The 26,053-nt window shown below is 41.6% G+C and overlaps 1 protein-coding gene across 1 annotated transcript in view; it reads left to right on the top strand.

Annotated features, from left to right (window-relative positions):
• The first annotated feature begins 18,236 nt into the window (after positions 1-18,236).
• tacr1a (tachykinin receptor 1a) overlaps positions 18,237-26,053 on the top strand; it is a 61,938-nt gene continuing 54,121 nt past the window's right edge. The window contains exon 1 of the mRNA XM_085787669.1: positions 18,237-19,001. Within this exon, the coding sequence (XP_085643795.1) occupies positions 18,598-19,001 (404 nt within the window). The 5' untranslated portion in view covers positions 18,237-18,597. The remainder of the gene's footprint in view (positions 19,002-26,053) is intronic.

A 26,053-nucleotide genomic window follows, 5' to 3' on the forward strand; every position in this document is an offset into this window, starting at 1 on the left:
AATTTTTAAAATCAGTACTTTTACTTTTACTTGAGTACATATTGTTGGAAGAAATTTACTTAGTTACATTTTAAATAGCTTAAGTTACAAAGTAAAAAATATATAACTCTGTGTGGGTTGTCAAAAGTAGCTACGCCGCTGCCGCCTCGATTTCTCCCCCTTCACAGACGCACACAGCAGCAGGCAGGTCATCTATGCAGGCAGGTACACACCTCTTTCCCCCTCCCTGCTACGTGAGTTTGTGCATAACAGGGCTCGTCGCTATGTTGTCGTCTTATATTAGCCATTAGCCACAGCTAGCGGTTAAAAGCTGACGTTGATGATTAAAGACAACGTTATCAGGCATGTCCATCTATTCGGCTACGTTTATGGTGACCGTGCCAGACACACCGGGGCTGAAGGCCGGACCGGCAGTCCGTTGAGTTAAATGTAGGAGCCCAGTCAGACCCATGGCCATGCTCAGAGGAACAGACAAGCAGCCCACTGCTTCAGAGCAGTTACAGTAAAGAGGCAAGAGAGAGAGAACCTACAGTAAACCCCCCCCCCGCCCCCCCTCCTCCTCCTCCTCCTCCTTGAGAGCAGACAGGAAAGACAGTAAAAAAACAGGTGTGTGTGAGTGAGGGAGAGAGAGATTTTTCTTTTCTTTTTTTATCCGTATTGAAAATGGTATTGAGTATCGAATATTTTCCTTAATATCGATATTGAGTTGAAAATTTTAGTATCATGATCATGATCGTGACAACCTTAGTGCCAGTAACTGTAACTGTCCATCTGATTGGCTCTGGACAACTGCAGTGTCAGAAGGTCAATCAAGTTGGTGCCACAGGAGCTAAAAGATGATGGAGACCAGTGTATCGATGGAGAAGGGACAAATTTGAAACACAGAGACATGCACGGAGAATGTGAGGCCAATCTCTGGCCATTATACCCCCCCCCAAAAAAATAATAAAAAAGTAACTAAGTAACTTTTACTCTGAGTAAATTTTAAATGAACTACTTTTTACTTTTACTTGAGTAAATTTTTACACCAGTACTTTTACTTTTACTTGAGTAAAATTTCATCAAGGTAACTGTACTTTTACTTGAGTAGATTTTTTTGGTACTCTTTCCACCCCTGGTGTTAGATCACCCTTGTGATTAACAGCACAACGGATTATTCTGATGAGACGCCTGGCTTTTGAAGATGCTTTGTGTTGTTCATTAGTTATTGCAGTATCATATCTGTTCCTGTTCTTTTACTCAGTCAGGGACAGAGGTATCTTACAAAGCGATGGTAGCCTACATTGCTGCAAATCTCATGTAGCGTGCAACCTCATTAACTGCTACATCTGTTGTCACATCAGTCATCAGGTTAATCAATTACTAGAGTCCTTCCACCAATGTGATCCTCTTCCCGTGCAAACATCCACACATTACGTCTCCTTGAAAAAAGGCGTGAGTGTTGTGTGGCTGACCCATGACCTCTGAGGGGGAGTCAAATATCCCCAGTGGGATAAATGTGGACTATCACATATAATCAAGCAATGCCCTGTAATGGAAGAGGTGTGTGACCCTGGTGCATGTTGGGATTGCCTCCAATTCGTATATGACAATGTCCAGGAATAAACAGGCAAAGAAAGCAGTGAGTGATCAAGGTCCACGCTGCCACTGACTTCTCTAACTCATCAGCATATACATTGATCTTTGATTAATTAAATCTATCACCCCTGTGCACATTGTGAGGGTGATTAGAGTGCCAGCGGTTCATCAAAGGCGCCACGCAGGGTTTCACATTCTTCACAAATAATTGAGTTTACATTTTTCAGTGGGAGGTAGACAGACGTTTAGGCCGTGCTACTGAAAGCCGATCAGTCTAAAGGTCAGAAGTAACACTTGGAATTCTGAAATGTTTTCATGTGTCTCAGCCCCTCAGGACCACCAGTCATACCGGGAGACTGTTCACACCGACTAAATTGACTTTCAATTCAGAAACCCGACTCATTTCTCGTGAATCCAACACTTCCTCTGCCAGCCCCCTCCCACATGCACAGAGCTTTCACTAAGATCTTGCCAATATGATGATGTGCTTTGTAAGCAGTTCTATACAATGATCAACCATTGCTTCAATTTGACAAAATCAACACATTTCTTCTACTTGTCTTTGTGTAATGGAGCCCCTTATTACCTCTGCAGAAGCAACATGCATGTGATCATTTGTATAAAAAAGGGTTCGTTATTTGCGATGAGGCAGAGAGAGGAATTTTGTTTTCACCTGAAATTAGATGGTGTAGCAGTATCTCACATCAGATGTGCCAAAAAAACAGAGAGAAAAACCTCTCAGACAGTTATTTAACAAACCACAGGACAAGAACTGCTGATGTAGTGGAGTAGGTGAAAAATATCTCAGCAGCAATTACCATGAAATGAAGTTGAAGCATTTCAGACCAGTGAATAACCCTATCTGGTAAAGCTAAGCATTTAAGTGGCCAAGTAAAACAAAAAGTTCAAGTCACCAGAAATAGGTCTTTTTATGAAATTGACTCACTTGCAGATTTCCCTGCAGCAATGGAAGTAACTGAATGTACACCTTCTGAGAGGGTGATAACATAATGGAGGAAGCACCACTGTGTATTGACAGAATGGTGAGAAAAAACAAATCACAAAAGAAGACAGACTGGTTGGCAGTGTTGGTGAAGCTACTTTACAAACATAGCTTGTAAAACTACATGTAGTTCAGCCTGGCAGAACAAACTGCATTTCTACCCCTGGAGAAAAAAAGTATAGCTTTAGCAACTACTTCTACTCATTACTCATTCAACTCAGCGTTAAATAAATCAACATGTGGTGAAACAAAATAAAATAGCCAACAAAAAATCCACATGCCAGAATAAATATGCCTCTCAGCTCAGTTTTTTTAATTTATATATACAGTATAGGCTATATAAAAAAGCTGACATTTTTGATCAACATAGGTTCACCATAGACATGTTGGGTAATCTATATGGGCATGTTGACCCACTTTGTAAATCAGAAATGTAAATCAGTCAACAAAAAATGTAATAAAAAAATACAAAGAAGTAGACATATTCTAGATTGTTGTGTCTTGAACAGCAATGATAACAGGATCTTCAGAGGCACTAGACTTAGTCACTAGCACTAGATGCCAGGGCAGAGTCGCTTGTTGACACAACACATGAGCAGTCTCTCGAAGTTTTTAATCAGACAGCCGGTTCTGTTTGGCACTGAAAACATCTTTACACTGAAAAGCCACTCACATGCTGCACTGGCTGGGACTTCATGCCTTTTTTTCAAAGAGAGTTCTGGAACACAATCATGGTAAAATAAAATTTATATTATAAAGGTCTTTTTTTTTTTAATTAAAAAAAAAAATTCATGTTACTGCCAAAATTGTAGTTTGTAAATTGGGTAGTTTAACTCCAAAAAATGACCCAAAAAGTAGTTTAAATACTTGATGCAGCACAAAATATGAATGTAGTTTAACTACCAGCAAGTTATGTAGTTCAACTACAAGTCTCCCCAACACTGCTGGTTGGTCGGGGTTTCAAGTTTCATCCACCTGACTCTAATAATGACCCAAACCGTAGAGGGACAGAACCAGACGGTCGCTTCACATGATGGAGGAGCAGCACAGACACACACAGCACATGCAGACTGGAATGAACTGGATACAAGGTGGAAGAAAAGCAAATAACAAATTCAACACAACAAGTTGCTGAATAATGTTTGATTTCTGCTAGAGAAAGAACTCCATACGATCGGCTGCTCAGTGAGTCAAAAATTCAGATTCATGTCATGGTTTGTGGTTTTTTTTCCTGTCTTTGAGTGTGCCATGTTTGTGTTCATTGTTTCCTGGTTTTATTTTGAAAATCCTCATGCCTTCCTGTGGTTTCCTCCTGTGATTACCACATGCTTCTCACCTGTGTGTGTGACTTACACATCTGTGTCTTGTTTCTCCCTGAATTATTTAGCTTCTGTGTTTCCACTCTGTCAGTGTTTTTCTTTCTTATAGTTTGGCTTTGTAAGGCCTGTCCATACTCTGCAACAACAGAGACATTTCTTCATTTTCTCAAGAACAAAGTTAGTTCTGATGAGGACATGTCATACTTCACGTGAAACTCAAGTGCAGAACTTCAAATTTCTGACCAATCACACAATAGTTGTTGGACGCCAAAGAAGAAACAAGTTCTGCCAAGGTGATGTGTCCAAAACCAGGGCTGCAAAAAAGAATGACATCTTTCTTTTCTTGCAGCTTAGGAGAGAGAACAAATGTATCTGTTCCTCCCTTAAGTGCTCTGTTATTAGACCTGTTTTAGTTCCCAGTGTTCCTGCTGCCTTTTTTTCCAGTTCACCTATGGTTCTCTGAACTCTTTTTTTTCTTGGACTATTTCAAGTTTTCAGTTATCAATGTCTGTTTGTCCTTAGTGTTCTTTTTCCCTCCCTGACCTGTACATGGCACAATACAGTTCTTGTAACTCTTTTTTCCCCATCTAAATCTTTGTATGTTCTGTTTTGTTTTGTTTTTCAGATCTCGGCATACTCTATATTCCAGGAAAAACGGAAAACTGCATTGTATAGATAAGTGGCCTCCTTGAGATGCACCTGATGGATATTGTTCCCCCAGGGTGGAAGTACTTAAAGCAGAAGTAAGTGATTTGTGTTAATATAAGTCTTAAATAGTTATATCTTCCGACAGCAATCACTTACATAGAGTGTTTGGTCTGAAACACGGGTCTGTCAGTCACTCTGCTCTGCTCTGAGCCCAGGAGAAAACATTTATCGTATCCTACAGTTTTTATCCAATGAGGAGAGAGAACAGCATGCAGGACTGTGTGTGCAGCCAAGGAACGCCGTGAATGTGGTGACGTAGCGACGAGGACTGTTATGGTGCGTTCAAGGAAACTCGTATTTTTCCGACCGTGAAGTGGTACCAGTTCGATCTGGTGCGAGTTCACCGGTCGGAAGTTACGAGTGGCCGTTATAGTGACTTTCACCGGTAAAACAGGTCGGAAAAACACGAGTGGGTTACCTGAAACGCTACAAAGTCGTAAGTTGTGACTTGAAGCTGTAATTTACGATTTCAAAAGCCTACCTGGAACGCAGCATTAGCGAAAACGACCGGACCACTTACTTCTGCTTTAATGGAGAAATGTGTCATTATTCTTCATCCAACACACTTATCAGATGGTTGGGTAACGTTTGAAACATCCTCGCTATCAGTATCAACTACGACTCTTCCAAATGGCTATAAATAACTCTTCCTTCTGACTTGGTTGGACAACTCTTTGTGCTAACCAATTTGTCTCGAGCAAAACCACCACTGTGCTGCAATTTGCTCTGATGGTTCTTCCAGGTGCAGATGATAACAGCCTTCTTCCAGGACCTGCAGGCTGCTCAGACTCCTCCGCTGCATCAGAGACGGTGTGTATAGGCACTTACTGGTTGAAAGTGTGGGTGTGTAGCATGTTGCACACAGGCTAAATCGCTGCACTTCCTCACACTTCTTACTGCTACATATTATGGCTCAGTTTAATTTACTGCCAACTTTATACCAGAGGTGGGTATGTCAGAAAACCTTATGAGTGGGGCACTGCCAATGCCACAGGCCTTGTTGTGGCTATAGGGAACGTGATTTACCTCACCACACCTGCTCTGATTCCTGCACTTGAGCTGTCATTGTTCTCTCCACTCCCACCCTGTTTGAACCTGTATGCCTGCAGCTTGACACTCGGTGGTTTGTGGACTCCTGGTACTGTATAAAGGGCACTTATTGGGAGCTGTAATTTGCTGCTTGGCACTGACGGTGTAGTAACTGTGGTCCTCCAGAGAGGCACTAAATGTGGGGCTGCCACACACCGCTCTATTCACTCTCTCAGCTCCTTTGATGATGAAAGGCTGAAGACAAATGAATTGCACTACAGGTACAGCGGGTTGGTTGTAGTGTTATAATGTAGGCTACTATGTGTTCTTTCAGTTTGAAAAGGAAAATATAACAAAATGTGTGATTCATTTTGCTGTAAATCTCATTTAATCTTCCTAAAATACTCTAAATATTCAATTTAAAGAGGAACTAAGCAGGATTTCTCCCGTGGCTATGCTACATTTTTACCTTAATTAAAAAGCTCTGGACTAATTGTGATCGTTAAAGGAATAGTTCACTCAAAATTGAAATTTCACTCTTATCTACTCACCCTCATGTCGACTAAGGGCTGGGAGAAGTTTCAGAGTCCTCCGTGGCTTCTCTGAGTTACAGGGGGTCTCGGCGTAGCAGTGCATGTCAATATAATGGTTCCAAATGATACCAACTGTCTTCGTCAAACAAAAAGACACACCAAAAAACATCCACATACCTCCATGCTGCTCGTATGTAATGTCCGTCTTGTATTGAAGCCCCGAAATGCAAAATTGTTCCGAAAAAAATTAAAGAAGTCTATATTTCAAGCTTGTTTGTAACGGAAGCGCCTCTTCCAGGTCCGTCCAAATCGCGCGAGACAACCGTTATATGGACATGCACTGCTACGCTGAGACCCGCTGTAACTCAGAGAAGCCACGGAGGACTCTGAAACTTCTCCCAGCCCTTAGTCCACATGAGGGTGAGTAGATAATGAGTGAAATTTGAATTTTGGGTCAACTATTCTTTTAACTACATGACTTGTGACTTGTTACTGTAGCTGGGTTTCCATCCAAGTCGTATCGAATTTAAAAGCGGATTTTGTGAAAATGCGCAAAAAGCAAAGCGAATTTATGCCCGTTTCCATTCATTAGTGTTTTGCGATTAGGAGGAGTGCACCGTGAGATTACGTCATAAGAGAGCGTGAATGTATCCAACAGTTGACACTCAGCTGACACTCAACATCATGGACAATTTACGTACTTTCCGGACTATAGACGCACCTGTATAATCCGCACCAGCTAAATTTTAAAAGAAAATACATATATAGGCCGCACTTGAATATAAGCTGCAGGTTTTCATGTTGTAACATGAGATATTTACACAGAAAGACAGTAGGAACTGTGACAGTCTGCTCGCTTTTCCGCTGTTTTGGTTATGCTCCTCTCCTCCATGTGCATCTGTTTACATACGAAGCCCGTGAAAAATCAATAAGTTACATAACGATGTTACGGCGTGTGTTTGTGTACTCTTAACCGTCATAAAGATTATGGGTTACGGAGCGCGTTTGTGTCGCGGGGTGCAGAGACGAGAGCTGGGAGACCGGGGCGTCGTTCTCCATGTTTGAACGTCGCTGGGTGAAGTCCAGCAGCTTCACCCACAAACTCTGCCTCAATTCGCATAATCTGTTTCCATCACAAGAACTCGCATTTCCTTTATTCGATACGCTGACAAATCCACCTCCTCCAAGCGTATAAACTTTTATGCGCATTTACTGCCTTTATTCGAATTTCTGGCGTTTCCATTCAAGTATTTATGCGCATTTTCACAAAATGTCACAACTAGTGACAACGGAGGCTCTCTGTCTTCACCTGGAAGAAAACCAACCTTGCAACATTAGTGTAGTTACACGGTCGCCACCCCGGTGTCCCAGCTCTCGTCTCTGCATCCCGCTACACAAACAAGCTCCGTAACCCGTAATCTTTTGTTTATGACGGTTGAGACTACACAAATATACAGGCCATAACATTGTATATATGTTATGTAACTGATCCACAGCTCCATTTATACATTTTTCGCTGGCTTTGTTGTAAACAAATGCACATGATGGGCGAGAGGAGCGTAACTGAAACAGCGGAAAAGCGAGCGGAGTTGCATAGTTCCGCTTTAAATTCTAAATGAACCTCATCATGACTTTTATAATTAAATTAGTATTCTATGTTGTAAATTGTATTGTCTGTTCTTTTCCAATTAATTTTCCTAGCATTTTCTGGTTGTCAACATCTTTATAATCTGTATTATTTGACTTTTCCTTATTTGAAATTCAAATGAGGTTTATAGCAAAATAACTGAACTCACTGTAATTGCACTGTCAGTCTGCCAGCTGACAGTGTGTGTGTGTGTACGAAACTTGAGACACTATTGACTCACTCATTGCAACAATCAAAGCTCTTATCTTTTAGTTCCTGAGCGTTTACTACATGAACAGTTTTCTTGCCCCTGGGTGGCATTATTATTGTACTATTCAGTGAATTATGTGAAATATAAAAAAGAAAATCATATGTTTCCACATGTACTGTATAATGTACAATGGGAACTTCAATCTTACATGTGTTGTGATTTTAGATAATCAGTGTGGCATGTGTCATGCTTTCTTCTTCATTGTAATTTCTTTGGTGAGGATTTGTACCATCTGGCTCTCCTGCTCCGGAGCAGGTCGCCTAGCTGCCTTTGTCAGTGGCTCCTCGATCCCTCAGGACCTCAAATGTTTCTGTCTGGGCTGATGGAAATACATGACTGGAATCACAGTCATGACTGTGGCCAGAGCTCGAGTGGAAATTGAGAGTCAGCTGATGGAAACGACGACAAGAGGGGAAGAGGACCACAGGGAGGAGGCAGACTTGTATTCACTGAGCAACCTGCCAAGGTGTTGTATTTCTTGAATAAACAAAGCCATATTTTATGTTAAGGTATCTGCTGAGAGCTGCTAAACAAACATTTCATACAGCCTGGTGTTCACATGAATACAAAATGTACTGTTTTACAGCAGGGTGTGTTTTAGGGCTGAAACACAAAGGTGATGGAATGACGGTCATTTCAAAGCAATCAGCATTATGACCTATAAGATGCATCTGTCGTATTCTGCCCTTTTACTGCCCCTTATACACTATTATGCTGCTTTTACCATGGCTGCCTGGTGTTATTATAGCCACCTCACACTCATGCATCCCAACAGTTGGTGGTTAGACACTGTCAGCATCCATGAAGGGATGCTCAGTATCAGACATCAGCCACATGGCAGCACTGATGGCAGATTCTTTAGATCTAATAAACATGACTGATGTGTTTCATGACAGTTGGGATACGTAGTTTCAGTACCTGGTGGCTTTCAATTCCAGCAGCATGCTGATTGGACTGCATTACATTCTTAGGAGAGATGAAGTAAACATCATCATCATAATCAACCTCATTTGCATCACCTCAGACTAAGTTGTTTTTCTGCTGGCTGTGATTGGGTCTAGCAAACCACTTATTTAACACTGATTGGCAGGTATAAAATCTGACAATAAAACACTCAAAACATCTTAATAATCTGACTCTAAATTTTCTCACAGTCTCATGATTATACATTGCAGGTGCGGTTTGATTCAACCCATTATAAATTATTTCATGCATTTGGTCTCTATCTCTCTATCTCTAGCACGCTGCAACGTTATGCTACAGTATACGATGTATTTGACATAGCAATATAACTGGGCCAAGGTTTTACTTTAATTAGATTACTCTTCAGGTGAATTTCAATCGAAATTATGACAATAATTTGATAAAAAAAAAGAGAAAACTGGATGGATGTATTATCATAGATTACACCCACACAAAGGATATACAGTATCACTTTCAGTAATGTAATGTCAGACCTGTGCTGCAGTACTGAGCAGTCAAAAGCCAAGTCATTTGCAGGAAATAGGATGTTGAATTGATCCAACCCCAGAGTAATTTGGTTTTACTCATGTTGACCTTGTTAGAGAGACAGCTGAGTTATCAGTAACGAATGTGACAGATGAGTTTTGTAAGTGACATGTTGATTCAGGGAGGAGAGGACACACATCTTGCACGACTAGATGAGACAGGAGAAGAAAGGTCACCTGATTTATTCACATGTAGTGGAAAGTGCATTATGTATGGAAATGTGATAGAAATAAAACATTAAAATCACATTTAAATAAAACAATTTATTAATAACTATTGATTAAGTAATTCTTATCTTATTTTTCAGTATCACCTTTAAACACGAATACAACACCCACCAGTGTTCCATGTAGTTGTGAAGTCCCGCTCCAATCTCCATACAGGTGGAGCTCAGTCCATCTGGTCTGGATGCTCATATCAGTCAGCTGGTCACTTTTTTTGTCGTTATTAAAGGGATAGTTCACCCAAAATTCAAATTTCACTCATTATCTACTCACCCTCATGTCAACTAAGAGCTGTGAGAATTTTCAGAGTCCTCCGTGCCTTCTCTGAGTTACGGGGGGGTCCGCGCAGCAGTATTTGTCCATATAATGGTTGTGAATGGTGCTCACTTTTCTTCGTCCAAAAAGACACACCAAAAAACATCCAAATACCTCCATAGTGCTCGTCTGTAATGTCCCTCTTGTATTGAAGCCCCGACATGAGAAATTGCTCCGAAAAAAATTAAATAAGTCTATATTTTAAGCTTGTTTGTAGCGGAAGCTCCCAGTGTCTCAGTTCACTGCTCTTCCTGTGTCAATGCAAATCTCGCGTGATTTGCACTGACTGGCGGAACAATTTCTCATGTCGGGGCTTCAATACAAGAGGGACATTACAGACGAGCAGTATGGAGGTATTTGGATGTTTTTTGGTGTGTCTTTTTGAACGAAGAAAAGTGAGCACCATTCACAACCATTATATGAACAAATACTGCTGCGCGGACCCCCCCGTAACTCTGAGAAGGCACGGAGGACTCTGAAAATTCTCCCAGCCCTTAGTCGACATGAGGCTGAGTAGATAATGAGTGAAATTTGAATTTTGGGTGAACTATCCCTTTAATTTCCTTTACAACTATGTCTGGTTTTTCCCTCTTTGTCCATCCTTGAGTTGGGATGAGACAACATGGCACAGCCAGGAGACCAAGACCATACAGTTTATTAACATAAATGTATAAAACAGCCAGAAAATCAAGACTATGAAAGCCACTATGCTCTCCCCTCACCACTTCATTCCCAGGACAGAGGTGGTTCCAGAAAAAGGGTTTAGTGGAAACTCCACATTTCCTAAAGCTGAGTTGAGGGAAACTCTTTATTTCTCTTCCAGAATTGAAGATCACTTCAACCCTGAGTCAGTTACCACGGTAACTTATACTCAGCAAAGCTAACCTGCTGGCTGTGTGCTCCTTCTCTCCTGCTCAGCCTGATGAGGCTGTTTGACTCATTTCCTCTTCCATACCGTCTGTAGCTCATTCATTCCTTTTGACAGCTGTCAGGTGCGTCTCCAGACTAGTTTGTTACGTTAGACCTGTTTGTTTCACCCCTTCTCTGTTATCTTAAGTAAAGGCTGTGTGAGGACTTAGCCACAGACTGTGATCAATAAGGAATCATTTGTCATGTTCTGATTGGACAGTCCTGGCTGCTATGGCTGTAGATGGTGTGATATCTGAGTAATAAATAATGTAATGCAGCTAATAATGAAAACTGAACTAAATGAGTTTGTGAATATAGGTGTGTGTATACTTTTACTACATGTTGAAATACAGTTTTAGAACCAAATCATTTAAGATACAGTGGAATGGGATGGAAGACTTTATTGTGATTGCATGTTACCACGCAACGAGATTGTTCATCCCTCGTAGCACAAGCATTCACACACATATTACATGAATGAATGAAGAAAAAAGAGAGGAGGGAAGAAAAGTCTAGAAATTAAATAATAAATATAAAGTGCCAGTAAAATATAATAAGATGCTTTAAAGGAATAGTTCACCAAAAATGAAATTCAGTCATAGTGACTCACCCTCATGCTGATGAATACTCCAGAGTAGTTTTTTATTCCTCAAAGTGCATCTGGAGACCCGGGAGGCCGGTTCGTAGTCCAACGAAAACTTTATATGAGATTAATAGGGCCTGACACAAAAAGTCCATAAAACTACACAAAAACGATTTAATATTCCTCCACACTGCTCGTCCACTGCAATCCACGTGTCCTGAAGGGATAGAGTCCAGAGTTTACTCCAAACAACGTCATTTAGGACATTTTTACAGCCTAAACAGTCCTGTATTGAATTTGCCTGGTGCGCGCTCTCGCCTTCACGCGATGCACGTGGGCATGACCAGACTTGCCTAAAGACGTTGCTTCAGGTAAACTCTGGACTATCTCCCTTCAGGACACTTGGACTACAGTGGACGAGCAGTATGGAGGAATATTAAATGTTTTTTTGTGTAGTTTTATGGACTATTTTGTGTCGGGCACTATTAATCTCATATAAAGTTTTCGTTGGACTACGAGCCGGCCTCCCAGGTCTCCAGATGCACTTTGAGGAATAAAAAACTAGTATTCATCAGCATCAGGGTGAGTCACTAATGAATTTCATTTTTTGGTGAACTATTCTTTTAAAAATCTGTTGGTATGGTGGTGAGCGGGCTAAGTGTGTGTATATGCATGACATAAGACTTTAATCTCAACGCTTCAATTGAAAAACACCAAAGTCATGAAGCTGATCCTGGATCAGAAACACAGACCTAAGCTCCTGTCTGATCGGTTTCATCCTCTGCTGCAGCACACCTTCATCCCCATCAACTCACAGCTGAATATAGTGAAACATTTAATCTAACAAACAGTAGATTCCAGCTCTCGACATCCATTAAGGAAATGAAATGCTGACAAATAATGTGTTTTAGTGCATGATAATGAATTAAATGTAATAGTTCCCCGGCCGCTCAGACCCTGCTCCTTTTTATTTTATTTTAAGGTAAACAAGAATTAATTTTAAACATTAATCTTTCTGGCTGGATTAAGATGGAGGATCTGCTCCTTATTTACCTGTTGCCATGGTGAATTGTTGAACCAGGGCTCCGTTGGTGATGATCGCTATTTATAATCCTCATGCACATGCTGAACTAAGTGAACATACGCAGGCCCCCTACACCCTCCCACTCCGTGACAGAGTGGAACTGTGTGGAGTCACACTCCAGCTCTCGCCAGGTCCGTTCATTAAGTGGGATCATATAAATACACTGGCAAGCGTTGGCACGACCTTGACTTTCTCCAGCAGACGAGAAATTTGTTTTGTGTGAAACAAGGATCATAAATATTTAACTAGATTAAATATCTCATACACAGCATTGACAAATATGTAGGTGTATGAGCAGAGATGTGGCTTTCATATTCACTGCTTTACAAGCCTGTGAAAGGAAATTAATTGAATAATAGAAAGAAAAAAAAAGTCACTCCCACATTTCTCTGGTCACATTTCTTTCATTCTGGAAATAAGACACTACACAGGCCATCAAGTCATATGATCCACACACAAACGTATATGATTTCTCATATACACTATAACATGTTCCATTTCAAACTACAATTTAACTTCTAATTTCAATGTGAAAACCGTCAATCACAGGTCTGGTTGAAGCGATGCAACATAGTATTCTCTTTTTGGAAACTGAACCATAGACAAGAGAACTGAACTCACATTTGTAGATGTGGCATTTTATCCCCTCTAAACCAGAGCTGTATGTCTCCAGTACAGCATCAGTGGTAGCCTACTGTAAGCCTCCACCGCTGCACACTCAGTGCTGGAGAGCTCCATAACCCACTGCCACTTAAGAATCAGTGGTTTAGAATGACACTAAAGTGGCGGACCCTCCACATGAACGTGCAAACCGAGGAAGCACTCACAGTGTCAGCCTCAAATGTAGAGGACTATCTAATGAGCTCATCTCAAGATAGAAAAATCGAAGGATGCTACTGTTTCTGTCACAATACTTTATGGTAGCTGGCATATTACTTGGCCAGTGACCAGCAATTGTAAATTACTTTACGTGATGCATTGAGGTACACGATGAGCCCAGAAACTATAATAATTCTCACTTTACATTCAGACAGTGCTATAATGGCAAACTCACTATGGAGTGGACTGTACAGGGTTTAGTGAATGTCCCAGCTGAGGATTAATTTAAAAGGATAGTTCAACATTTTGGCAAATTGGTCCATTGTCATAATCCCTATAGTTTTAGGAGTAGGTTCGTTACCATTAATTGTCGGTGCAAACTGTTTTTAGAACAGCGGAGCAGAGCCGTGAGCTGCTCAGAGCTACGCTACGGAGGCTAATGGGATTTCTTGGTTTCCCTCATCAACCTCATCAAATACACAATCCAACAACTCCAAAAACACTCTGGTGGACAAGTTGTGACCTGCACATTCACCACGCTATGAGATAATAACTGAACGTTACGAGCGTGTTTTCTGGAGAAGACCCCAGGTGCAGCTCATGGAGGAGGGGACCAGAGAAGACAGGGAGAGGACAAACAGCAGCGGGAACTGTCAAGGTCCAGTCTGTGCCTCCAGCTTCCCTCTCCTCCTTTGTCTCCCTTGCCCTTGTTTGTTTGAGGTCTAAGTGTGCATGTGTGTGTGTGTGTGTGTGTGTGTCAGACTGGGTTTCCCTGCACTCTGTTGACTCATTACATCATTCCACACACCTGCTGTTCGACCCACCTACCAGGCATCATCAATCACTAAGTTTATCTGTACATTCACACCATGCAGGTGATCAACTCATTGACAGCCTATTAATTATGAGTGAGAGAACTCAGAGCGCTGTGTCAGCACATACAGAGGGCATATGGAGACTTACTGCAGCCAATCTGGTCATTTCGCGGCTACAGTAGAGCAGCAACATTGCGGTGAAGCGGGGAATGATGCAAAATAAGTCAGAGTATGTTACTGTGTGCTATAGAGGCCGGTGCCGTTCACCTCCCGTGCTTCTACTTGCAGCATTTGAGCTCTGACAGTTGTGACGAAGAGGACGGCCCACAGCGGATCGAAGCCTCTCCCAAGAGAAATACAATGTCCTTGAGCAGGAGGAGCAGTATCGCTACAACTGGACATCACCTATAATTGAATTGTTGAGAGGAAAAATATTTTGGTTAGTCTGCAGGGGTCGTTGGGGAAGCGTTGACCTGGGTAGGTCACAGGTCAGTGGCATTACGTGACATGTAGGCTAAATGACAGTAGAGAGGGGCACATCCAGGGGGCTGTGGTCAGGGACAGGGACTAACCCTGTGCAGTCCTTTGACATGATGCTGTTATTCAAGAAAAGTTCAGGGTCACCCTGGAGACCATGAATACACTGAATATTTAATGTCAATTCAGCCACTTGAGTCGCCATAGACTTAGAGGTAATTTGGACTTGACAATGCTTGAAAAGGGACAGAATGGTATTTAATTCCACAGTAATCTGGCTGTCAAGATATTTTCCTCTGGGCCTTCATTTAATCACAATAGCGTACTCACACATAAAATTGCTTCGTCCCTTTTTCAAGTGAGCCTCAGTCAAGACTGCATGCCACAAATTGATCCTACAAGAGGTACACAAGGTTCTGGGCACTTGGCATTAACACTGAACAAGGTTGCATGAAAGCAACAGCCTGTAAAACATGAAGGGAGGAAATACATGAGTGTTAGAGATGCATTGAGTGAGTCTGATGTCAATTATGGTCTCAGCATGTGACAAACACCTCTTTCTTAATGCGATTCCAATAGTATGGTCCCCATAAAGGACAGAGCACATACAAAAGAAAACTCACATTTTAATTATTATTGCTATGCAAGTGCTTCCTGTGTAACCTTTACATAAATAGCCACGCACATTAGTCTAATTGTAGACTCCGAAGTCACCATACAGGTGTATGTGGTTGTTTGTCTCTACGTGTTACTGGTAATCTCCCTGTCCAGGCTGTACAAGCATGCAGTATAGAATGGACAAGTGCATTACAGATAGAATGCTTTTTCTCATGTGCAAGAAAGTAACCATTTAAATTTAGACTACAGTATGTGGCCATTTAATTCAAATAATGTCAGGCTTATTTGCCTCAGCATCCTCAGAGATGTGAGAACCTCCCTGCTGTGTTAGACTGGCTGTAATAACAGCAACTCGCAGTCTGGCTCCTGAGGTGGCCGGTCAGCGTGCACCACCAACCCAGAGAGATCAGTCTTATCTCAGCAAGTCATTTGGTAAATTAGTGTAGGCCCTATTTTATGTTCTGTAATAGAGTTATTTCTGGACGATATGTTCTTGTCGCATGCAATTTGCCCTTCTTGTAGCTTTGTGTTCATATTCGTAGCATCTCTGCATTTGCGTTTCTCTCGATGTTGTGCTTTCTGTCGTCTGTTTGTGTTTCCTCCTCGGGGGGTCCTATCACGGTTCTGATTCTCTGTGTGGGCTTATAATGTGTCTGCAGTGTTTTCAGCAGTGCATTTACAGTGATGCCCTCTGTTGTAGTGTTGCTTTTAAAACTGTATGTCCTGCTGATATAGCAGGTTAGATCTTTTGTGTATACAGTATACAACATAATTCCAGTTTTTTTTTTTTTAAATCACTTCCGATCCTCAGACAAGTGACTTAATGGGTAATTCAAAAAAAGTTAAAGTGCTTATGTACAACCTCTCAAAGTTCTGCTTTCTCAAGACTAGAATTCTGTTTTGGATATTTTAATATCATTTGATTAATTTTTAATTGACTGACTTGTCACCACAGCGCCTGTGGACTGTCTAACTCTATCAGGGCTGTAACTATTGTGTATGGTGAATTTTTAAGGATTTTGACCTGACATCTGACAAACTTGAGATCTGAGATTTAAACATTGTCTTTTGAATCAACTTTATGACTCGTAGTCAGCGAGCAAGTGTGCAGGGATTGCTTAATATTGATGGAGTAACTTCATTTGTTTATTCATGTGGTTGTTGTTGTGGTAATCAGCACGTTGCCTCAGGCTGGCCTGACATAGAAAACTCTGCTTTAAATGATGGATTCATTCCAGACACATTTTCAAGGCATGGGATAATACTTTTTGACTTCTGAAACACAACTGGTGCAGTAGAGCCAGTGGTGTTTGGAGCACATGGACATGCAACTCTTATGAGCGTCTTAATGACTGACTTCCTGTTTGGCACTGTGGCCCCACAGGTACGGGTACTATTCTATACAATGTTGCTCACATGACATGTAAGGATTTAAAATAGCTGTTAAGTGTTGTTAAATAAATGTAGAGTGAGTTCTGTTATGTATGTATGTTATGTAGCCAACTAATATTACTGTATAATAGAGTAATTTTCTACAGCAGGCATGGGTCATCTATGGCCTGTGGGCCGTATGCGACCTGCTTTTAAATCCGGCCCCTCAAATATTGATACAAAATTGTCCAAATTATAACAAAGACTGCAAACTTTGATACACTGGCAAAAAAGGCTGACCATCAACACTGCTGCCACATAAACTGAATGTAAGTTTTATTTTATTTTAGATAGGGGCTTTTACTATCATTTATATCAGTTCACACAAACACTCTCCATCCATCTGATACTGGCCCCCTCTGTCAAAGTTTAAAACTCATTGTGGCCCCCTGAGCCAAAACGTTTGTCCGCCCCTGGGTACAGTCTGTGGGGCTGTGGTGCTGAAAAATGTCATAGAGGAGTACGATGAAATATAAACAGTGATATCAATCAAAATCGATGGCTAAAAGTCAGCACGCTCAGGTTCATTCAACTTTTCCCTCCGTAGCCTTTTAGTGCTGTCAGGGGTCTGCTGCTGAGCCTGCGAGCATCACTCTTAATGAGCTCATTCATCCTCTCACGCGGCTCTTCTGGGTATAACCCCTGCAAATGCAGGCATGAGAAATGGAGCCAGGAATGTGGCTCTGATACAGATTGATACATATGTACAGACTGATATTAAAAACAATAAGAGTGCAGTCACCTGAGGACAGTATCATGGACTGCTCTTGATAACCTGATCATATCTCTCTTATTGTGCATGTATAAATCACTGAACCGCCCTATCTTTATGTTTCTCTCTTATCAGTCAAGTGATAATTATTACACTACTGGGTGCCAGAGATTATTATAACAACACAAAGTCCAAATATGAGACAACAAGAGGGGGCAGTCAGTCACTGTGGCATCCAAACACATCACTAACAAGTTGTACTGGGACATTAAATCTTTAAATCTATTCAAGATGAATGACATCAGAGATGCCACTGCTGCTGCTATGACCATGACTCACTGTCAGAGTCTGTGTCATCTGTGAAGCACTTTGAACTGCACCACCACAGTGCACATAAAGTTTGGTTAATTGAACATTTATGGTTGTATTATTGTTTTTATTATGTATTGTGAGTCTGAATGTGTCCATTATTTCCCCCTGCTGCTTGCGTGCCGTTTGTTGCTGCCAATAAAGGAATCATGAGAAAAATCTAATCGGATAACAGCTACTCAGCCATGATAATCCTGTTGGTTTTCCTGTGCGGTCAGACTCGATCGAGATAAATAACGTACCTGGGCTCATCCATAGTCATAATGACACTAGGCTGCCTATTGGACGGGTGCGCAGCGCTCGCTCCATAAGCTGCTGTGCAGGCGCTCAGTGCGAGCAGAGGGGAGGGAGACGAGCGCAGAGCCGCTGAGGGACAGAGGAAGGAGCAGAGTGAGCGGTCAGAGGAACACAGTCTTGCTGTTTTGCTGAATAGTGCGTAAAAGGCGCGTTTTCGTTTTACGCACGGATGAAAGTTTAAACCGCATCTAGTTTTTATTAACATTTCCACTTGAAATACTTCTTCTGAATTCCCGAGTTTCTAAGTGAACATTCCGCAGACCCCAGTTACACTGAAGCGGCTTTCTAAAACTTTCGATTAGCGTTTGTTTTTGCGTCGTTCGCTGGATTTTAATGATTTAGTGTGACTTTCAGTTGCAACAACGAAATGGATCCTATATTCAATTCCACCGACGTGCCAAACTGGACCACCAGCTACAACGACTCCAATAACGGGACCGAATACAGGAACCAGTTTGTGCAGCCGGTCTGGAGGATCGTCCTCTGGGCCATCGCGTACAGTTGTATAGTTATCGTGTCCGTCGTAGGTAACATCACAGTGATCTGGATTATTATAGCGCACAAGCGCATGAGGACCGTCACCAACTATTTTCTGCTGAACCTGGCGTTCGCCGAAGCCTCCATGTCCGCCTTCAACACGGTCATCAACTTCACCTACGCCGTGCACAATGAGTGGTACTTCGGACTCGTCTACTGCCGTTTCCACAACTTCTTTCCGATCGCGGCTGTGTTTGCCAGCATCTACTCCATGACTGCCATCGCTCTGGACAGGTAAGCTGCGCCTTCCCCCGCGGCTCTGTTAAAAAGTAATCGAGAAATGAGGAAAATCTCTATAAGATTTTTCGGACCATCACATTTGCTGTAAATATGAATGAAACATGCTGAATAAAAAGCATAGTTAAGTATGACACGGTCACATGGCTGTATAATGAATTCCTGATGAATGAAATGATTTTGGTTGAATTCCTGATGAATGATGGAGATCAGACTGTGATTTTACTTTGCCTTCATGGTTACTGTAAAGAGTAATGATGCTGTGTAGTCTACTCTTTTGAGAAATATCCATAAATTAACGGAAAACTTGATATTTCTTTTCTTTATTGCGGTGAAAAGGAAAGGGAAAGGGCACCTATACCCCCAGCAGCCAATGCGGCGCTCTCTTTTCTTGGTGACAATCGGACGATCCCTGTAATTCCACATGTTGAAGGAAGGTGTGTGATGCTCAGTGAGTGGGAAAACCTGGTTTCTCCTCTTATAAATGTAAAAAAAAACACACACAAAAAACAGCGTTTTCTAAAACAGGCAGCACATGATCACAGAGAACAAACTGTTGAGTTTTATTCTCCGTATTCTCCACTTCAGTGACCGTTTAGAGAATATTGGGACTGTGAGATTTATATCTTTACGTCCACGGCCTCGCTGCCTCCGTGGACATTCCTGTGAGTGAGAGCCTCATTCATCAGTGTGGTGGCTCCTTATGACAATGAGGCTGAATTGGAATTGGACGCATAAAAAGCACAGCGCTGTGTGTGTGTGTGTGTGTGTGTAGATTATGGGTACTGTATGTGTGTCTTTATGTTCATGTGTTTCAGTATGTGTGCGTGTGCGTGGTGAAGTGTGTGGTTGTCTCTATGCATGTTTGAACATTATGTCCTGAACGTGTGTGTGCGCGGGATTGTAACTGTCTCTGTTTGTCCACGTGTGTGTAAATTATTGTCTAGTACATATATGTGGATTCTTTTATTCATAATGTGTTCATACATTTGTATGTGTGTGTGTGTGTGTGTATGTGTGTGTGTGTGAGAGACATAGAGAGAGAGAATATGCCTGGATGGTTCCATTCAAACCACCACTTGTACCTCCACCTCTTAATCTCAGATCAGACATGTTTATTATTCCTGTTTTCTTTTTCTTTCACTAAGAGGTAATTAACTGATCACACAACACATATGAGGTTACATTTTCACAGCTATCAAAGACGACACCAAGCCACATATGCTCATTTCAGGTTTGCCATTCTGGCCAGTTTAACATTCAGGAGGAGATACAGCTGGAGAGAGCTGTATGTCTGTCCTGACCCCACATGAAGACGTTGTAAAAAATAAAACCCACAGAGACCCACTGAATTCACACTGATTGCATCAAACTTTCTCGGCTGTGGCAGGAGAAGGTATTTATGGATTTTTGAAAGTATGGAAGATGCTGCTGTGGGAATATTAAGAGGAGATTCATCCACAGCTCACAGCCATCTCTCAAAGTGTTTAGGCACCAGTTAATATATCACTTTTTAATTTTCATTCATCACTTCCCGGGCTGGATGAAGAGTTCTCATTAGTTACTAGACCTCCAATAAATTTGGTAAATATTGCAAATCTGCAACATCTTTTCAGGGGCTGGGGGGAGGAAGGGGCTGTGAAGCACCGTGCTGTAGCTGATAACACATTTTTTCCATCTTCGTCACTGTGGCGATCATCCCCATGGTGCTACCCATACATCACCCGCACAGTCGAGTGCTGATATCAGTGTGCAGGGCCTGATGCTGATTGTGCTGAGGAAATTGAGAAAAACCTATTTCTATAGAAACACTCCGTATACCTCAGGTCAAACCATGCTCATAAGGTTTCCTTAGAAACATACTTTTGCATTTTCTTCCCATTTGGCATCCTCTAATGAAGCAGAGCTTTCGAATAGAGGTACTATTAAAATCCCTAATTGTAAACATTTATAAAGCATGGTTTCATTAATCAAGATGATTTTTTTTCATAAAGCATGCACTGGTTCCAACAGCCATCAAAGGGATAGTTCAACATTTTGGCAAATTGGCTCATTGCCATAATCCCTATAGTTTTAGGAGTAGGTTTGTTACCTTTAATTGTCAGTGCAAGCTATTTCTAGAACGGCGGAGCAGAGCTCAGAGCTACGCTACGGAGGCTAATGGGATTTCTTCATCAAACTCATCAAATACACAATCCAACAACTCCAAAACGCTCTTGTGGACAAGTTGTGACCTGCACATTCACCACGCTATGAGATAATAACGGAACGTTACAAGACAGAGTTGTTTTTGAGGTAAATTAATGCAAAACCACTGATGTGCGTTCCCATCGAGGGCAGATTTTCAGCAAGCAGTCTCTGCATTTGCCTCGAAAACAACTCCATCTCATAACATTCTGTTATTATCTCATAGCGTGGTGAGTGTTTTGGAGTTGTTGGATTGTGTAGCTATTTGATGAGTTTGATGAGAGAAACCAAGAAATTCCATTAGCCTCCGTAGCGTAGCTCTGAGCAGCTTGCGGCTCTGCTCCGCCGTTCTAAAAACATCTTACACCAACAAAGGTAACAAACCTACTCCTAAAACTATAGGGATTATGGCAATGGGCCAATTTGCCAAAATGTTGAACTATCCCTTTAAATTCAGATTTAGTAATAACCTAAGTGTTTCAAGATGTGGAGAGATAAACATCAGATGAAGGTTGTTGGGATCGGCTCCAGCCCCACGATGACCCTGCACGCACAAGCAGTGTAGCCAGTGTATGGATGGATGGAAATTAGGGCTGATTAATAATAAGAGCTAAAAGCTAATGGAACAGTTGCAGTGTGATTTGTTCGTTGGAGCGGTACACTGATTACATCCTCAGATCACGCTCCGTTTCCATCAGCCCTGCTTCATAATGGCTCCGCCCATATGTTTCCTTGAGTGTCCCTGTGCAATAGTCTGCAGCAGGGCTAAAGTATAACTTGTTCTCAATAGCAAACATGAGTAGTTTGTCTTCTAACTGCAATGGCTGCAGACTCTAACAGTGTTTTCACAAAGAGAGCAAAGTGAATGTTTGCCTTTGCGTAATTCACTCAGATTTGCACACTGGACTGTTTGTGTTTATTTTTCCCCGACTACTATACTAGCTGTGCAGATGCCAGCTACTACACAATGATGGTGCATGTGTATGTGTGCCGGTGGCAGAGGCCTCAGTTCTGTTACTCACCTTTAGTCTCTGTTTCCTTTAATCGCTGCATGATTATAAAGCATGGGTCATAAAATCACAGTGAATAATCTTCTTAAGATGAAACATGTTCAACTCACAAGGATGTGTGTGTGTGTGTGTGTGTGTGTGTATCAGTTTGCCTCACCTCAGGCGAATTCGTGTTTAGCTTCACTTTGAATGCCTTTACACTGCCACCAGCTTGAGACGCTGCAGCGACATCCAGTTAACATTGATTGCTTTTGACTGGATGCCACAACATAATGTTTCTTCTTCCACTCATATGCACATTGGTTCATTCTTACCAGTCACCCCAGAAATGTACAAACACGCTGAAACCAGCTTTTTAAAAAAAACTTTAGTAACAATTATATACATAACAAAACTGTTGAGTCAGGGGACAAAAAAAATATACAAGTATAAATATACTAAGAGTATAGGTGAACCACTCACCTGTGCATGTAACTAATGTTAAAGGGATAGTTCAACATTGCACCTGCACATTCACCACGCTATGAGATGATAACAGAATAAATTTCCCTCTAAAACAACTCCGTCTCGTAACGTTCAGTTATTATCTCATAGCGTGGTGAATGTGCAGGTCACAACTTGTCCACCAGAGCGTTTTGGATTTGTTGGATTGTGTATTTAATGAGTTTGATGAGGGAAACTAAGAAAACCCATGAGCCTCCATAGCGTCGCTCTGTGCAGCTCACAGCTCTGCTCTGCTGTTCTAAAAATAGCTTGCACCGACAATGGAGGGTATGCACATGACGTCATGACACTCGGAAGTCGCTGTGGAACGTCCACTGAGTGGCAAAAAGAGGAGTGGCAGAGCCGCCAAAGTTTAAAAACGAGCAAGTAACGAAGCGATTTTCTCCGAGCCCACACAAGTCTGACATGTCTAGCTTTGCCAGCATGTAAAGCAGCAGCATGACCTAACGGAGCTGCTAAACATCTAGGATACGTCGCACTTTGACCGAGTTACATTCAAGAACCTGTTCTCAATGACGGAAAGTAAATTCACTGGAGCGGTCTTTTTTTTTTCGATCGATCAGCTGTGTTTACAGTTTCAGGTGTGATAGTTATGATGGTTAGACAGATAAATTAGTCCTCTACATCCTACAGTTTGACTGGTCAGAGTTTTTCCAGAATAAAAGCAGCTCCTGTTTAAGCGTCGGGAGTCAGTGTCAGGACGACAGTAACAGCTGTAATCTTGTCCCTCTGCAGCCTGTCATATTTTATCCAGTTTATGAGTCCACCGCTATCCGCCAGCATGTTGAGGGACGCTTGTTTTGCCACTCAGTCCGATCGAACGGGGCGTTGCCGAGGGCAACGTGACGTAAACGCATACCCTCTATTAAAGGTAACGAACCTACTGCTATGATTATAGGGATTATGGCAATGGGCCAATTTCCCAAAATGTTGAACTACCCCTTTAAGTGGAATCACTATCATATGTGAATTTAAATTAAGAATTTCTCAACCTTTTACCAAATGCATCCCGGGAGGGGCTCCAGATTCCAGGGATTGGGGGGAGGTACAGTATATTTTTCCATAGTGATCATGTATCAACGAGCCCAGTGCAGTGAGAAGTGTGTGACTGAAATTCATTATTTCATTTTCAAGTTCATTTAGTTGAGTCCATCTGTGTGGCTGCTCTTGGTCCTTCGTATGAGTCACTGATGATCACTTTCCCTTATGTTGGGTCTTTAGTGACGCTTGAACTGATCCTTTCATACTTTGCTCTGTGGAGAGATTGGAGCTGATCACTCAGAATGAGCTATCTGGGAGGCATAAAGTGCCCATTTGTGTCAAGCAACTCTTGATGAGGACAGCTGGACAGGATGAATGAGACCCATATGGAAATTAGCATATGTATATGTAGTATATCAAATTAGGATAATGGTATATAATGTAATAACAGCAATGTTTTGACCAGCTAATAGTTTCTTGATGAATGGGAGCTGACCAGAAGTCTCTCTCCCATATCTGCCATAACCTGTAAATGCACGGGTAATTTTCGGCCCTGACGTCATAGAAGCAGGAGATGAGTACCCTGCAGTCTAATTGGAAGATTTCAATAATTCATGGTAAAACACAGACAAGATTATGATGGTCACAGCTCATCCAGGAGAGGCTGTTACACTGTGGATATTAAGTGAAAAAGACAGTAAAAACCATCAACAAAAATATTGGGATAAAAAAACAAAAAAGCATGTAAGACGTCATCGTAGCTCCCCTTTTAAGATATTTCTGTGGAGAGTACGTCAGCAGCACCGGTGGCACCTGTTATTAGGTTTGAAGGCCACTTAGGTGGATGTAGCCCACCTCACTGTATGAAGTGTGTGCAGCTCTGACGTTACACAAAAGAGAGGTTTTAGTGCACAGTAGGGGTTGCATGACTTTAAAGTCATGCAACCCCATGCACAGAAATGAGTAGCCTACACAGAACAGCAGGTATAAAAAACAAGCTGTAAATCAGCTTTTTTTTCTGGTAACAACTCCTATGAGTGCAAAAGAACTGTTAACTGTTGCTACTTAAACAATTAGGGAGGAAAACGACACACAGGCCTCGTCACCATCACAGTCCTGCTCAGTCACAGTTTTTGTTTTTCGATCCTGGTTGGTTGTTGTTGATGTTGTGTGTGATGTAAAGCTGCATATACGAGCAGAGTTTTTTGTTTGTTAAATTGCCTGCTTATTCAGCTGCGGTGGTCTACTATAGTGGGGTTTTTTTTCAATGAAAAGCGGTGCGGTAGCGTCACCACACTACAAGGGTGGACTGGGACAAAAATTTGGCCCTGGACTTTTTGGTGCAGACCGGCCCACTATCTGCGCGCGGATATTTTGCAAACTAGCACCGTTGGTGTACATACAAACACACAAGCTCTTAATAACACCACTACTAAACGATATACAATATACAACAAAGTAGAGGAATAGTGTGGAATAAGTTAAGTTTGGACAAGATTACATGCACATAATGAGTCTGCATGCAATCAGAACTTTGGCTAGTTGGCTAAATGGAAAACAATAGTCCAATGATCTGAAAAATGGACAAACACTAATTTTATCTTAGAAAGACAGTACAGCTCAACATAATGTATAGACAATGAAGCATGACAAGAAATACTTGTAATTTGTGTACTGCATCATGAGTAATATGTATGCAGAATGATGTTTTACTGTAACAGTAGTTAATCTGTGTTTTATTAATTTTAACTGTATAATGTTAAACTGTTGAAAGGACAATAAACCATAAACACTGACTGAAAAAAATATGGAGCATACATATTTGTTAAGTTGTTAGCTCAATGTCCTTCATGACCAAATTTGAGTGAGGGCACTTTAATAAAAGCAACTAATCAATTAATCAGGATAGTATATGAATATAAGTTATTGTTTTCCAATACTTTAGATAACTAGATTTAGCTGTAACACACCACACCATCAGAGTTATTAGTTATAGCTATTTATTATGTCAAGTAAAGTTCATAGCAACCGTTCTGGACCATTTACAGTATTTTAATGAATGTTTATCCACACCATTCTGGAAAGCACATACCTGCTTAACAATCACTACCTCCTTCACATGGTGGAGAGTCTTCCTCAACACTTATTTTTTCAGCCTCCTCCTGCACCATAAGGGCACTGGTAACAGGAGCCTCACTCTCTTCAGACTCACGTGAAGGACCTGCTGCTGAAGCTGCAGCATCGGTGCTTCTAGCTCCAGCCAGGCCAGGCGGCCTCTGATCTGCGTAACTGTTTTACTTTTAGCAGTCTGTGCTGCTAGAGCTTTTCTTTTTATGTTACTTTCCTCCATTTTTCCGCGCCGCCTTT

Source organism: Trachurus japonicus, chromosome 9 (genome assembly GCF_045865225.1).
Source record: "Trachurus japonicus isolate A0001 chromosome 9, Traja_1.0".
Classification (NCBI taxonomy): domain Eukaryota; kingdom Metazoa; phylum Chordata; class Actinopteri; order Carangiformes; family Carangidae; genus Trachurus; species Trachurus japonicus.